The sequence below is a fragment of the Merops nubicus genome, unplaced genomic scaffold (genome assembly GCF_000691845.1).
Source record: "Merops nubicus isolate BGI_N331 unplaced genomic scaffold, ASM69184v1 scaffold11366, whole genome shotgun sequence".
NCBI classification, from domain to species: Eukaryota; Metazoa; Chordata; class Aves; order Coraciiformes; family Meropidae; genus Merops; species Merops nubicus.
This window is the reverse complement of record NW_008615631.1, coordinates 7,049-22,510: the sequence shown is the minus strand read 5'-3', so window position 1 is coordinate 22,510 and position 15,462 is coordinate 7,049. Positions and strand designations below refer to the sequence as shown.

The 15,462-nt window shown below is 42.0% G+C and overlaps 1 protein-coding gene across 1 annotated transcript in view; it reads left to right on the top strand.

Annotated features, from left to right (window-relative positions):
* Positions 1–2,836: 2,836 nt before the first annotated feature.
* Positions 2,837–15,462, top strand: part of SUSD3 (sushi domain containing 3) — a gene marked incomplete at its 5' end in the record, with an annotated part of 16,263 nt that continues 3,637 nt past the window's right edge. The window contains 3 exons of the mRNA XM_008942585.1: positions 2,837–3,025; positions 5,066–5,213; positions 7,988–8,155. Coding sequence (XP_008940833.1) covers positions 2,837–3,025; positions 5,066–5,213; positions 7,988–8,155 — 505 coding nt within the window. The remainder of the gene's footprint in view (positions 3,026–5,065; positions 5,214–7,987; positions 8,156–15,462) is intronic.

The following is a 15,462-nucleotide window of genomic DNA, read 5'->3' as shown; positions in this document are numbered from 1 at the left end:
ATGAATTTGTGGGGTCTGAGATGCAGATAGTGCAGAATATACATGAGCAATACTTGAGGTTTTTATTAAATTTTACAATTCCAGGTGATAACAGTTACTGCAAACCAAGACCTCAGCAAGATATTTCTTGGATATTTAGAAAAGAAATAGAAATCAAGATGTAAATCTGGTCAGCACAAATGTTTATTCAGTGTTTGTGTTTTACTTCAGGAGGCAATGCAGCCCCAAACATCAGCCTCAGCTGAAACCAAAAATATAAATGCATTGTATTTCAAAATACAACAGTAAAATTATTGTAGTAGATTTAGTCAGATAAACATGCCTGAAGAGTATTCAAAGGATAAGTCTATTGAAATGCATTTCAATAAAAAGCAACAAAGTAAGGACACATTTAATATTTTGACTTTAGTGGGAAGAAATTGTTTTGAAAAGTTCATAGAAGAAGAAGAAATGGTGCTTCTACTCTGGCCAGATGTAAGTACATGAAATGCAGTTAACTTTCAGCTAAGCATCTGTGTAAAGCCAGGTATAGAAGCTTTCAAACGTTTAGTTCTCTAATCAAGATGAGCCCCTGGGATTCCTGCCCCAGCTACATTTGTATGGGAATGATCCTCTGGGGATGGCATAATGCTGTTACAGCCCCACCAGGCAAGGAAATACCCATGCTTTAGTGGGATATTGGCTGTTAGAATTCTTCATAGTGCTCAAGTGAAGAAAAATATTTTAAAATCCATGGCTGAGGAATATTGCTGACAAGATCACTGACATTCAGAGGTCTTAATCACTCAGCAAGTACTGTCATGCGCAGGGGCAGGGCAAGGAAGGGTCAAGAGCACCTGAACCAGCAACAGCTGCACACATTACTCAGGATAGTCAATGCTGAATTAAGTGAAATATGTCCTGAAAGAGAGGATCTGGTGCCAAATGATCTATTCTTTGAAGAGCAAAGGCTGAATAATGAGTCCAGGTAAACCAGCAAGTCTACTGAAAGTGTCTCATGAGGGTTGCTACGGTGGCTAAGCAGATGCACTTTGAATCAAATTTGGCTCTGAATTACTTTCTGAATCTTATGCAGCTAGAAGTGTCACTGACATGAACTCTGTTACGGTATCTAAAAATAGCCGTGAAAGTATAAAATGCAAAAAGGTAGGTATTTTGCAGCTTTTGCAGTGATTTGTCATGGCAGGTCTCTGAGTGATCAAGGTAAAAAGAAAGCTCAGTTGGGAGCGAGGAGGAAGGTTGTCCAGTATGGGATGTTGGAGGGAAAGACAAGACATGAAGGAAAATGACCCTCTAGAAAATATTTGCTCTTTTTGAGGCAAATTGCTGCTATAGTAAGAGACTGAAAGGAAGGTCAAAACAAACAGAAATAATCTACATGGAGTTAAAACAGGCATGTTTTTAAAAGCTAGTCTTCAGTATATATTTACTTAGTAGATTAGACCAGTAATTGTCACTGTGGCTTTTGTTTGGTCTTTTGCTGAGATTTCTTTGGGTTTGTTTTCCAGCAGGCTGAGGTTTTTAAGAGCGTAAATAGAAGATAGGTAGTAAGCCTGTCTGCTGTGGTCTGATCGCAGGATCTTAACATTAATTAATGACCAGGAGCAGCTTTAGTAGTAAAAATAAAATAGATTTGCTATAAACATGTAATTCTGTCAAGATATTCTCAAGGAGACTATTAAACTCTACGTTTCTCTTTGCTTGTAAGTGTGGGAAGCATATTTTCCTGCTCTTAATCTGTTTTTGTGTCGCCATAGTGCTCACAACTCTGGTGTTGCAATTGCAACGGAGTTGACTCTGAGTCTGTTGAAATTGTTTGGAAATCCAGATAGGGAACTTGGGCTCTGATGCAGAAGTAGTGATGGTATTTAGTAAATGTTAAACAAAAATAATTACATAAAACACTTTCTAGATTCTGTCAGTACCCATGTAAAAAACCAGAAGATGTATTTATTGTTACTATCTTTGAAGTATCTCTGGATATTATATGTTGTCTTAATGACCGACCATCAAAACTTATGTTTAAAATGAGTGTGAAACAGGGAACATTGTAACAATAAAACTTATTATATAAAGTCAGTTGCTGACATTAGTTGGCTGAGAGAACAGTTTCACGACTCAACAAACAGCTGTAAGAACAACAAAGAAATAAAGAGAAGCTGAATGAACAAAAATGTACTAAAAATTAATTATATAGTATAAAGCAGAGTTTGTCACTTGAAAATGGAGATAAGTTGGATGTAGTGCTGCATGTTTGTCTCACTGCCCTCTCCCTGTGGCTTTTGAACCCAGTGGCTGGTCCATTTCAACCGTGACTAACTGAGGTGCTCTTGAAAGATAGGTAGGATCATGAAAAGATGCTACCCAGTAGACTGAAATGCTGAAATATGTGATCAATCCATTAGATCTTGGGAAGTTTGCCTGGGGGAAGATGTATTAGGTGTACTCCCACCTTGGATGATGCCAGCCTGCATACTTCATGTGGAGTCCAACGAGACAAGGAATCCATAGGAGACCATGCCACTCACAGAATGACTTGGTTTGTTTGGGTCTTTTTAAATGTTTAATATGTGCTGGCCTAAGCAGATAATATTGCAACACAATATTATGCCCACTTTGCACCAGAGGTCAAGGCAGTGGAGCTGTCGAATGGCACCGAAGGGGTTTGGCTTTGGGCTGGTACTTGGCAGACCAGTCAGTATTGCTCACCCCGATGTCTGGTACTTGTTTTGACCATTAACTTGGACTGATTTACAATCTGATTACAATAAAACTCAACCAGACCTTTGCTTTTGGCTCTGATACCACATTGTCTTGCATTGGATTTGTTCTGCAGGGCAGTGCAGCCGTGTCTTCCCTCCCCAGCTCGGCACACTGCGGATCATTCACGGCAACGGCACGGCTCTGGGGACGGTGATAACGTTCCAGTGCTCTGCCGAGCACCAGCTGGAGGGACCAGCTGTCATCACCTGCATCTGGAAAGAGAACAGTACCCAGTGGACAGCTGGAGTACCCTCCTGCAAGCGTAAGGTTCTTTCCAAACCATTCCCAGTCTCTTTAGGCTGGATTGTGTTTCTTTTTCCTGCCTATCTCTTACAACATTAGGATTAATTCTAGACATCTGTGCAAGGAAAAACACAATGTCATTTTCCGTCAGTGTTGCCCCTGCTGGCCGTAATTGAGCTTCATATGTGTTCTGACATCATTCATTATCATGACACAAAAAAGACTCTGTTGGATTTGTGCCTGATCTCATGTCATTGACTCTGGTAGTGTTGCATTCAGAAGAACTGTGGTTCCAGCTACAAGCTGTACCCTTCTTTAGAAAATGTATAGATAGCAGCACCAACTAATATATTTGCAAACCCTCTAATCTCCTGGCATTCTTTTCTGAGGTTATTTTTGCTGTAAAAGAAACACCATGATATTTTTTTTAAAATTCTAGGTGTAGCCACATGGGAAAGTTACGGCGTTGACAAATTACATTTCAATGGCAACAACATTCATGACCTTTCAAGCTATGTTTCTTCTTATTTATTATAACATTGTTAGAAATCTGACTATAAGTAGGCCCCAGCAAAGTGTGGTACCTCTGAGTTTTGAGAATCTCAGTCTATGTCTCAGACCTTGTATAATCTTAAGTCTCTGATAGATGGATAGCTCTTTTAGACACTTACCACTCTCTCACAAACTCGGCTATTTCTTGAGAGGTTCCATTAAAGAAAAATGAGAGAAATCATAGAATACTTTAGATTGGAAGAGACCTTTAAGATCATCAGGTCCAACCATTAAGCTAACACTACTAAGTCCTCTGCTAAAACAGATCAGATTCTGTCAGGGTTGGAAGGGACCACAAGGATCACCCAGTTCCAACCCCTCTGCCATGAGCAAGGACACCTCACACTAGATCAGGCTGTCTAGAGCCTCATCCAGCCTGGCCTTAAAGACCCCCAGGGATGGGGCCTCAACCACCTCCCTTGGCAACCCATTCCAGGGGCTTTCCACTCTCATGGTAAAGAACTTCTTCCTCACATCCACCCTGAATCTGCCCACTTCCAGCTTTGCCCCATTCCCCTTAGTCCTGTCATTACCCGATATCCTAAAAAATCCCTCCCCAGCTTTCTTGTAGGCCCCCCTAAGATACTGGAAGGCCACAATAAGGTCCCCTCAGAGCCTTCTCTTCTCCAGACTGAACAGCCCCAACTCTCTGTCTGTCCTCGTAGGAGAGCTGCTCCAGCCCTCGGATCAGTCTGGTGGCCCTTCTCTGGACACGCTCCAGCAGGTCCACGTCCCTCTTATAATGGGGGCTCCAGAACTGGATGCAGTGCTCCAGGTGGGGTCTCAACAGAGCAGAGTATACAGAGCTTTGTGTGGAGCTCAGACAAACCATTTGTGATGCTGGTCATCATGGTGTCAGAAGAACTAGATGAGTTTTGAGAGTGAGACATGCTTAGTGCTCCAGATGAGTTGGCAGAGATCTTTATTACTTGTGCCACACCATGTTCCCACTCCTCCTTTGGTCTGGACAATTTATTTTCAGCACTGGATCACTCTGAACACTCAGACCTGCATATACAGTCTCTTCTTCCATCCCACATTCTTCCCCAGACAGGAAGTCCTTTTGTTCACTGCCTGACAAATAGGATATGATTACATGAAAATGCTCTTGTTCTAAAGGGCCTCTTTAAACCATATATCCCTGTCACTGTTTGGTTTTGCACCTTCAGTCCTTATTAACAAATGCTTATAAGAGCCTGCTAGCTCATCTGCATTTGATATGCCCACAGTTGTACTTTTTAGCTACTGCAGCGCTAAAGGCATTGTGTTGAAATGCAGTGGTGAAATAATTGTGAACAATTCATTGGTAGCTTATAAAGAGGAGGTTTATATATAGCTCTAAGCTGAAGCCAAGATACTCCAGTATTTTGATACATACTAACGTGAAAGTCCTCATTTTATTAGCAGAAGGATGAAGCAGGTAGGTTTCAGCATGGCTTAGTGAAAATGTGAAAGATAATTCACGGGTTCATCTTAGAAACATGCTTCTGTGTTTTCTTTGCTGCAGCTATATCAAAATATGAGACTTTTGGGTTTAAGATCGCAGTGATTGCCTCCATCGTGAGCTGTGCCATCATTCTGCTGATGTCCATGGCTTTTTTAACTTGTTGTCTTATCAAGTGTGTGAAGAAAAGTGAAAGGAGAAGGACTCAAAGGTAGGTTGTGAAAAGATGTTTAAAACTGGCATAAGACTGTGCAGCATATGGACAATAGCTTCTGCAATAGCTTCAAAAGACTTGATGCTCACATCGCAGTGAGGTTAATTACTTAAAATCCTTAATTTGTAAGTCAGGCTTTAGGCACAGAAAGACTTGAAATTCAAGAGTATTTAGGCACCTAATGTCTGTTAATACCAGCTGACCTCAGCAGGCCTGGGCAGATCTGGATTTACCCAGGATTATACAGAAGCTGAGTCTTATTTGCTAGGCCAGTCTTTCTCTCCTTGAATTACTTAAGATTGGCTGTATTTTTCTTTTTCTTCTCTCTCTTTCCTTTTTTCCTTGAACATTGCTGGGAAGATTAATCTATCCGTGTTGAAACCATCAAAGCCCCCACCATCTGCAAAGCATGCTTAAAGCTGTCACAGCGCTGTGCTGGAAGGATGTAGGATTTTTGTCTTCTGTCTTGAAGTACCAGTCAGTGGGCAGGATTATAAACAGGCATGGGAAGAAGGAAAATTTACAAATCCAGCCCACTATAAAAATTCATTGCAAAGGGTGGCTGCATGACCACATCTTGTTGTATGCTAAAACCGACTCACTGTTGTTCCTGAGAGCATCCATCCAAAGTCACCAGCTGCAGAAGGCTTTCCATGGGCATCTCTTTTTTGTCTCCCTCCTGTTTTTCCTGCTAGTTGTTCCCACTGCTGCATGTGGCTTAGTGGGGTGGCTGCACCCTGTCCCTCTGATGCCTGCTGTGAAGACACTAAGCTGCATTTCTCATTGATTTTAAGCCTCTTCTTGCTTTAGAGGAGTGTTTGGAGTGCAGCAGGGTAACAGTGGAGTAGAGACAGACTAGGGAGGACATGAGTGAAGGTCTCTCTGCTCCAAGCTGTGTTTTATCTAGAGCTGTGTGGGAACCAGCTTACGGAAGAAATTCTGTCATTTCAAAATCTGATTGTAACTAAAATACAGATTTCTTATTTCCCTTGAAAGGATTTTGTGAGGTGAAAAATCAAGTCCTGGGTGTCATTCATAGTTTCATGTTTTTACTGATAACAGGAAACAAATTTTGAAATGAAAGGGTTGGTTGGCATTTTTGGCGTTGTCACTTTTCTTTTTGATAAGACTATTAATATCAAAGTCCTTGTTCTTAATTTACTTTAAATGAAGTTTTGTCAAACTTAGCCATTCACATGACTTTGACTTTCTCTTTTTCTCTTACAAAAGAAAAGCCCTTCACACCACATGTTTTGACCTGGTTCTGCCATCAGGACATAAAATGATTCCCTTTGCTGGGAGCTTCTCAATTCCCTGCTGCCTTCTCTCTTCCCTTCACTGCCTCCTGAAGGAGGCACTTCAACCTGGCCCATCCACAACTGAGCCACACCCCTGGGGGCTGACCCTGGGGGCACTGTAGACATTGTGTGGCCTCACCCAACTGTCAGAAAGCAACTGAGATGACATAGAAACTGTCCATGTCACACAAGACAGAGTAACCTATCTCTGTATAAAACTTGCCTAACTTGCAACCCATGCTGCAGAGTGCCAGGTGTGGTAGTAGCATGTCTTTTGTTGATGTAGTTGGAAAATGTGGATCAAACTTTGGATGCACAAAGCACTAATCTGAAGAGAAGCTGCAGGCTTGATGCCTTAATACCAAATGAGAATACTTGATAGGAGTTTAGTAAAATAAGTGTCTTTTAGACCATCTCTTAAAGGAAAAGTAGGCTGCACCTGTGGAGTATGGTGTACTTGTGGAGTGGGGAAGATGCCCACATCTTGCCTTAAGCTTTGAAGTCTACCCTACCTTTTTTTTTTTTTTGGCTTTTCTAGTTGGTCTACTAGAAGAGATCACTTCTGACTACAAAGCTGTCTTGCAAGGTCTGATGACCTTTGAACTGCTGTATTGTGTTTTATCCCTGCATTTGAAGGGAAAAAGGACAAAGGCTGCTGAAAATCCTCACACAATTTAGCCTCCTCACAGACCTTGTCCCACTGTGTGAACATAGTTTTCTTTGGTAGGAGCAGTATTACATCCTCAGAGGGCAGAAATTACACCAAATCAGCATCGCCAGCCCTCACAGTTTAATCTCGTCCCATGAGCCAGTGTGAATGTCTGTGATTATGTGAATCTTAGACTTCTAAAAACAAAGGGGAAAAAAAGGTGTGTTTTTTTTTTCTTATTCTTTTTCTTTGCCTCAGAGTTGTGGAGGAAAGCATGAAAAGGACTTTGAGCATTTCCAGAAGGAAATCCCGAAGGCAACCAAATAAGCCCTGCTCTTAAAGGCAACATTACCTGTCTCCTCCATTTTTAAGTCAATTCATCTTTTCAACCTGCCTGTTGATTTTTGAACCCATAGGAGTGGCAGTGCTTGCAAAAAATTCATGGTTTTGTTGTTGTGTGGTGGATTTTTTGTTTGTTTGTTTTGGTTTGTTTTGGTTTTGTTTGTTTGTTTTTTCCTGAAATAATTTGTACATGAAAAGATTACAGACTAACAAGATCTGGCCTGATGTGTGTCACTGATGAAAGTCCATGAGAACATTAACAGAACATCATGTCTTAAGTGACTTTCCCTCTTAAATACCCAGAGATATTTAACCCTCTGGACATTTGGCTTACACTTGAAGTTTAGCATATATTAAGTGCTGTCTGCAGTAAACCTGGACTTAGATTTAAACTCTAGTGAGTCAGGGCTGTAGTCAGATAAAAGCTCAGATACAAAGACATTTATCACAGTAAAGTATTTTACCCCTTGCTTTATTCACAGAGATATGCAGCTGTGGTATCAGCTCAGAGCTGAAGAACTAGAGCACATGCAAGCTGCTTACTTGGGTTTTAAGGGAAGAAACAATAACAACAACAATAAGAAACTCAGGAATAAATCTGTATTTGATAATGTGAATAATATGGCATATGACAACCAAGGCTTCTGCAGGTAAGGCTATTAAAATATAGTGGGTTTGAATGAGTTTGTTGAACAGGTTTTAGAAAGAGGATACATTTTAAAGGGATGCCCCTGAAAAGGAAGCCATGCCAACAGATTGTTGGGGCTAGTTCTTGAATTTGGCCGTCTTGTGGGCAATTAACATTGGCAGAAGGTGAGACAGCAGAGAAGCTGAGCATGACCTACCTCCTTACAGCTTCTCTAATCTATCCCCAGTAGTGCTTGGTTAAGCCTGGTCTGCAGGGACGGTTGCACCAGATTAAGTGGAGAGATGTTTTTAATTGGCTTTGTAAACTGATGCTAAACTGCAGCAAGAAAGTTCCTGCTTTCTGTTGAGTGGTGCTATCAAGGTGCTCGTGTGCCTAAGAGCCTTAGGAGAGGAGGCAACCTGGGACTCAAGGTGAGCACTGAGTATTACTGTTCATCGCTTGGTGACCACAGGAGCTCACTTGAAAATACCATTTGGTCATCAGGGTGTGCAGGGCAAACACAACGGGATCCTCATCTGCAAGACAGTGTGAATGCCCGTGGTGAGGGAACCCTGACCCCTCACCAAATTTATTGGGTAGTCCAAAGAAATGTCCACGCTGAAATAAAGTGCATCACTTTGTTTGATACTCGTGGATGGTAGCAGATGGTAGCATAGGTATTTTCTGTGTCAGTTCAAGATCACCTCTGACAGTGTCCAGATGTGTTACGCTAGCTGTGTTGTTGCCAACAAAAAAAAAACAAAAACAAAAACAAAAACAAAAACCAGAAAAGGGAACACATGTTAAATTCTAAATGCTGTTTTGCTATTACCATTCATATAAACACGTGTCATTGTGTCTTTTATATCCTTTGGAAACTGCTTTGTCGTTATGTATAACAATATATAGCACAATCCTTATTTGCTTTTAATTCACGGCTCACTTGTGCAGCTTTTACATATAGCAGTACCTGTGATTTGTAGTGGTTACCTGCAGAAAACAATTTTATGCACATTGTAAACCTACTTCCAGATGGAATTATATTCAAATGGAGCACTTCCATGAAAGTCTGACTGCTGCTTAATCAATGCCTAGCTTTGGGTGATTTCAGAAAAATTTATAAACCTAATTAAATTATGATTATAAGCTAAGCAGGTTTTGCAAGACTCAGGATGCAATTTTTAATTCCGGGCAACTTTGATCAAAACATGCTAATGTTTTGTATAAGTGTAATCTGCTTTTCAGATAACATGGATAAAGTTATAAAGGGCTGTACACAAAGGCTAATGCTGTGCTGGGGGCTCAAGCTCCTTCTGGGTACATTTGCACCACTCCATGGAGCACAAGCTGCTGTATTATGCTTACCAAATACTGTACACCTTTTCTTAACTGAAAGTAGCAGTGAATATAAAATTCCTTTGGATAAGCAGCTTTTCTGGGACCAGAAATCAACAAGTTTATTATTTCTTTAGAAAACTGGAGAATGTGTAAACTTCAGTGGGGAAGTACACCGGGCAGGAGGAGCCTGTCAGGTCTTTTTTTTTTTTTCCTACTTAGAACAATAAACATGTTGTGTTAAATAGTGGTGCTCTTACCCATCTCCTGATACATAAGGTCCACTCTTAATCAAAGTCTGTTGTCTCCACTATGCAGAGGTGATGTGATCCTAGCTAATAATTAGCCATCAGCTAGGAGAGCAGGTGTATTACTCTGCACCCCAGATCCCAAAGTCTAGCCATTTCACACGTGGAGATTAGGGATGGAAAGGGCATTGAAACTGTGATAGACTGTGAATATAACTGTCTTGGAATTGCTGTTGGAACAGGTCTGACCCTTCATCAGTTTGTATCTTGTTCCTTTTCTTAACTCAAATAAGATCTATTTAATCATGGTTAGTAGAAGATGCTAATTACTACTGTTTAATTCTGTTAAATGGATATATGAGCAGGATGAGATGTAGAAATTCTGCTAACATATTTTATGCTAGCTCTTGAAGACAACAAATGATCTGTCAGCTTTGTGTTTCACTTGCAAGACTTATTTTTTGTGTGTCACAAATTAGGCTGTTCCATCATCCTGTGCCCAAGCAGCTTATTGGGAACAGCAGCACAGGGAAGGCAAATCCCTGGGGAGTGCAAACATGAGGCTCATGATGGGAAGACCAGTGTGAAAGCACATGTTCACAACCTTGGTTATTTCTCCAGTACCTTTCTCTGTTTAACTTGAAGTGGACGTGTTGGCAGCCTGTGCTTGGAGGAAGTCTCTTGTGGGTGTTGCTGCAGTGATGGAGCTGTTATAGCTTTGATTGAGGAAATAAATAAAGGCATGTGGTGTGGTTGGAAAAGAGCAGCAAAACTGAGAGCAGGCAAGCCCAGAGGAAAGATTCTGCATATTGCTGCATGCACGTGAACCAAAGCGTGTGTCCATGGTCATGAAAAAGCCAAAAGATAATATAACTGAAGCTCCTCAAGGAGGGTTCAGACTTGACATTAGGAAACATTTCTTCACCAAGAGGGTGGTCAAACCCTCGAACAGGCTTCCTGGAGAGGTGGTCGATGCCCCAAGACTGTCAGTGTTCAAGAGGCATTTGTTCAAGAGGTCAGTGCCTGAAGTGGTCAGGCAGTTGGACTAGGTGATCATTGCAGGTCCCTTCCAAATGAAATTATCCTATCCTATTCTGTCTTATTCTATTCTGTCCTATTCTGTTCTTGTGTTAACGTTTCAGACATTTGGAGGAACTTGTGCCATGCATCACTAGACCTCTGAGCAAATTAGAAATCCTACTTTGTTTTTCTGAAAAGGGCAAGTCCTGAGCACAGGAGGGTAATCGTTTTCTCCCTGCATTTCTCAGGGCTGTGGCACACGTTGTTCTCTGCGATACAGACATGGGAAGTGGGTACAAATAGAACAAGAAGGCTGAGAAATGAGTGGTGCCCTTGTCTGAGAAAGGAGTGGGCGGAGGCATGGTAATCTAAGTTAGTTTTATGACACCATTTCCTTTTCTTAAAGAAAACTGTTCTGCTGTTTCTTCATGTTACATATGAAGGATCTGGAAAAGTAAGAACTCCTCCACCCTTGAAGAAGACCCTTTTGAGTATATCTTAGCCCAGTTTTGACTAGAAAAGGATGTAGGTTATGCTGCTTTTCAGAATTAACTGAAATAGATTTAGAGATTAACTAGAGATTAACACTTTGATCCACCACTTTAAGGATCAAAAATACTGTAAGAACAAATAAAAATCCAATTCTTTCAGATGGGTAAGATAATTGTTATGGTTTATAGAGTAATTCAGGATTACAAAACTGTCATCTGTTGAAGCGGTGCCTTAGTATGCCAGTGAGATAATTTTGGCTGTACCGAGGTGACATAATGTGGATGCATAATGCTAATAACCTAGAAGTTATAAAAAATGTAGAAGTCCAGCTGTTGGACAGTAGAGACTCCAGTGTGCTGTTCTGGACCTGTCTGCCACAAAATGAGATCCTTTTCCCCTCCTGGTTGAAGCATGGAACAAATGTGATGAATATATAGTTTTGCAGAGATATGTTTAATTTTAGTGGCAACTCCTCTAATTATAATGAACCCCAGTCAAGCCTCTTGGCTGCTTGAACTACTTGCTTTAAAATGCTGAGAAATATGTCTACAAATACCTGGGATCATTAACTCCACAATGCAGCCACTGTTGATGCCACCTCTTTCATTTGGATGCAAGGAATCCTCATGAGGATAAAAATACTAATTTTTAGCAGAAAGTCTTACATGCAGGAGCTGCAAGCAGTACAGCATGTTTGCTCTTCTGTAGTATTTGAGGAGTTAACTAATGTTGAGCAGGGAAAGATAAGTTACAAGGCAAGGGACTGCTGGGAGGGACATGATTACCCCCACGTTGCTTCTCAGAAGTTCAGAGCATGGAGCAGAGATAGCAGGTTGCTGCGATGCAGAGGTTTTAGACAGATTAGCCAAAGAAAAGCATTTGCCACCTATGAAAGGGAGATTAGCTGCAGCTCTGGGCCATGTAGTTACAGGATAACAAGGTACATGAACCCCCAAAACAGTCCCCTGAGAGGATTGCTAGGCAGAGGCAGGGCTTGTCAACACGGCGGTATGTTAGGAATAGCTCTCAAAGCCTGACTGCAGTATGTATCAGCAGACAAAACTAAAATCAGTAAATTATATTCTGCTCTCTATAACATTTTAAGATTTGAAAGTGTTCTCAATTCTGCATGAGAATGAAACCAGGCCTGTTGACATCGTTCATCCAAAGTGAGAGACCTTCCACAAAGGAGCAGAGAGCACCAAGCCTGCTTTGGGTTAGACAGGCACTGTGGATCTGGCTGAGGAGAGCCCTGAGCACCAGGGACATTGGGTATCACAGAGGAACTAGCATTTGAAATTCTGTGCTAAGTTTATGAGTTCTTTTTTGAAATAGGTATGTTTCTGAGCAGGGTATGTTAGTTTTGAGTCAGTCCATGTCACTGACAAAGAATAATACCTGACCCTGCGGTCATCCTTCTCTGTAATAATTCCTTGGGCAACCACCGCCTGAGATAAACAGTCCTCTTCCATCCCTAGCAGAGAGCCACATGGGAGAGCCTGGGCTTCGCTGCCTAAGCGGGCAGGTTGTCCTCTGCCCTGTGACAGTCACAGGGTAAAATATAAGTAGAGAGGCTTAATGACTGCTGAACTTTGTACCAGTTACTGGTAATGTTTGAGAGATGGGAGATTAATACCGTCTCTTACTGATATTTAAGAAACTGGTGTCAAAAAGAAGAGTGGGGTCACCCTATCACAAGCGTGAGCTCATGGCTGCAGTGGGTCAGCTGGTTCCTTGGGTGAATGGTTGGTACAGGTGGGTTGAGGCCAGTTTGGCCTTGGGATCCCCTGCCTGGAGTAAGGAGAGATACTCCGTCAGCTTGCTTGTGACTCCCAGACTGAAATAGTATCCTCCTCTTTTTTCCTAGCCATGCCTGTAGGAGAAATCCTAAAAATATGCACAGTCTAGAGTAACCATTGTGAGAGCAAACACCAAACCCTTTTTGGCATGCAAAGACATTAAAGAACCGGGCACTCCACTGTTTGAGTTGTAGCATATTTATACATCAGCATACACAAAAAGATAGCTGACCCAGGAGGAATACAGATAGTTAGTAGTAAGAAAAATATGAGAGACCTGTCAGTTTGTGTCAACTTCCTAATCATGATAAGAAATAGCCACACCTAGGGAGGCCTCTATTTTCTTTGCTTTTTCAGCATCACTGTCCTGCACCCTGTCCTGGAATAGATACTCCTTTGTTTCAGGGATGTTCTGTTACTTTTCAAGAGAGAAGTAATGGTCTATTTTCCACACTCAGGGAGAAGTGAATTTGGCTGCAGACTAACTCCTTTCCATCCTGTGTTATCTAAGATGACAACCAAGTAAAAAACTCGTCCAGCACAAAAATAAAAAGCAGCAAAGGAAGTGGTGATTTTTTTACCCCTGGTATGAAAGCATTTGGAAAAAGTTGTGCATTCCAAATTTGGACTGTTATGAAGTGAACTATTTTACACAGGTCTAGGCCAAGTTATAAAACATTCTCTGTGAAATAGCTGATGTGACTGCAAGAGTGAGTCAAATGGAAAAGTCCATGTCTCAGTACATTTAAAATCCTCCTTTCAGATATTCACTATATCTGGAGCATATTATCAAGAAGAAAAACTCTCCTCTTCAGAGAAGCAGGCTAGTATATTCTCCCACAGAAGATATTTTGGTACCTGAAATTTTGGTACTGGAGCCCTTTCTCACTACGAGATGCATTACCAGTGTACCTGGCAAGATGAAAATAAGGAAAATCCAACAACAAAGAGGAAAGATAACCAAGAGAAAAGGTTTTTCAAAAAATCCCCAAAGCCAGTATGCTCTTAGGAGAGGCAGCTCAGTATTTTCAGTCAGTCCACGAAGTCACACAGAACGTTGGTGAAAGTAGCTCATAGCTTTGACCTCCACAGTAAAATGAAAAGTGTTTTCTGTCTCTTTTTGATTCAGTGGCTATAATGATTGAAATTTTCCACTACCTTGTGTAAGAGGTTGCAAGGAAGGCACAAATCAGAAACTTGGGTTGTTCTAAAAATTGTTCATGTCTGCCCAGGCTTACTGAGGAGCATGTCTGTAAGCCAAAGGACCATCTAGAAGATGGGTTTTTCTTGTGCCAAGTGTCCCATCCCATCAGGACACCTAGAATGAATGTCAGGAGACGTATCAGTGGGAGAACTAATGGGGCAAAACATCTTCTGCAGCAGTAACAGTGCAAGACTGTTAGTGGTCCTGGAGAAACTGATTTATCTGGATCTTTTGAAGGTCAGCAGTCTCACCAGAAAGCTTGGACTCTTCACTTCCTCCAAAAGATCCATGCATTTTTTTAATGATTTGGCTTGTTGTCAGAAATTGCTTATTTGTCTGAAAGCTCAGGCATTCAGAACTCAGCCCTGCTGCCTCCTGCTGCCCAAGGCAGTGGTACATGTAGAATCATAGAATCACAGAATGTTTTAGGCTGGAAGGGACCTCTAGAGGTCATCTGGTCCAACCTCCCTACACAGTGGGGACATCTCTCCCTAGGTCAGGTCTCCCAGAGCCCTGTCAAGCCTGACCTTGAATGGTTCCAGGCATGGGGCCTCCACTACATCCCTGGGCAGCCCAATCCAGTGAACTATCACTCTTATATTAAAGAATTTTTTTCTAATATCCAGTCTAAATCTACCCCAGTTTAAAACAGTTACTCCTTGTCCTATCATTACAAACCCTTGTGAATAGTCCCTCACCCGCCTTCCTGTAGGCTAATCTCAGGTACTGGAAGGTTGCTATAAGGTCACCCCCAGAGCTTCCTCTTCTCCAGGCTGAACAGCCCCAACTCCCTCAGCATGTCCTCACCGCACAGCTGCTCCAGCCATCGGATCATTTCTGTTGCTCTCTTGACACTCCAACAGCTCCACGTCATTTTTTTTTACACGCTGCAACAGCGCCACGTCCTTCTTGTGCTGGGGGCTCCAGAACTGGACACAGGACTCCAGGTGAGGTCTCACGAGGGCAGAGCAGAGTGGCAGGATCACCTCTCTCCATCTGCTGGCCACGCTGCTTTTGATGCAGCCCAGGATGTGATTTCCCTTCTGGGCTGCTGGTGTGAATTGGTGGCTCATGTCCAGTTTTTCATCCACCAGCACTCCCAAGTCCCTTTCCACAGGACTGCTCTCCAGTGTATCCTCTCCCAGCCTACACTGATGGTGCTGGTTGCCCTGGCCCAGGTGCAGGACCCTGCACTTGGCCTGTAACCCCTGTGCTCCCTGCAATCCCGTGT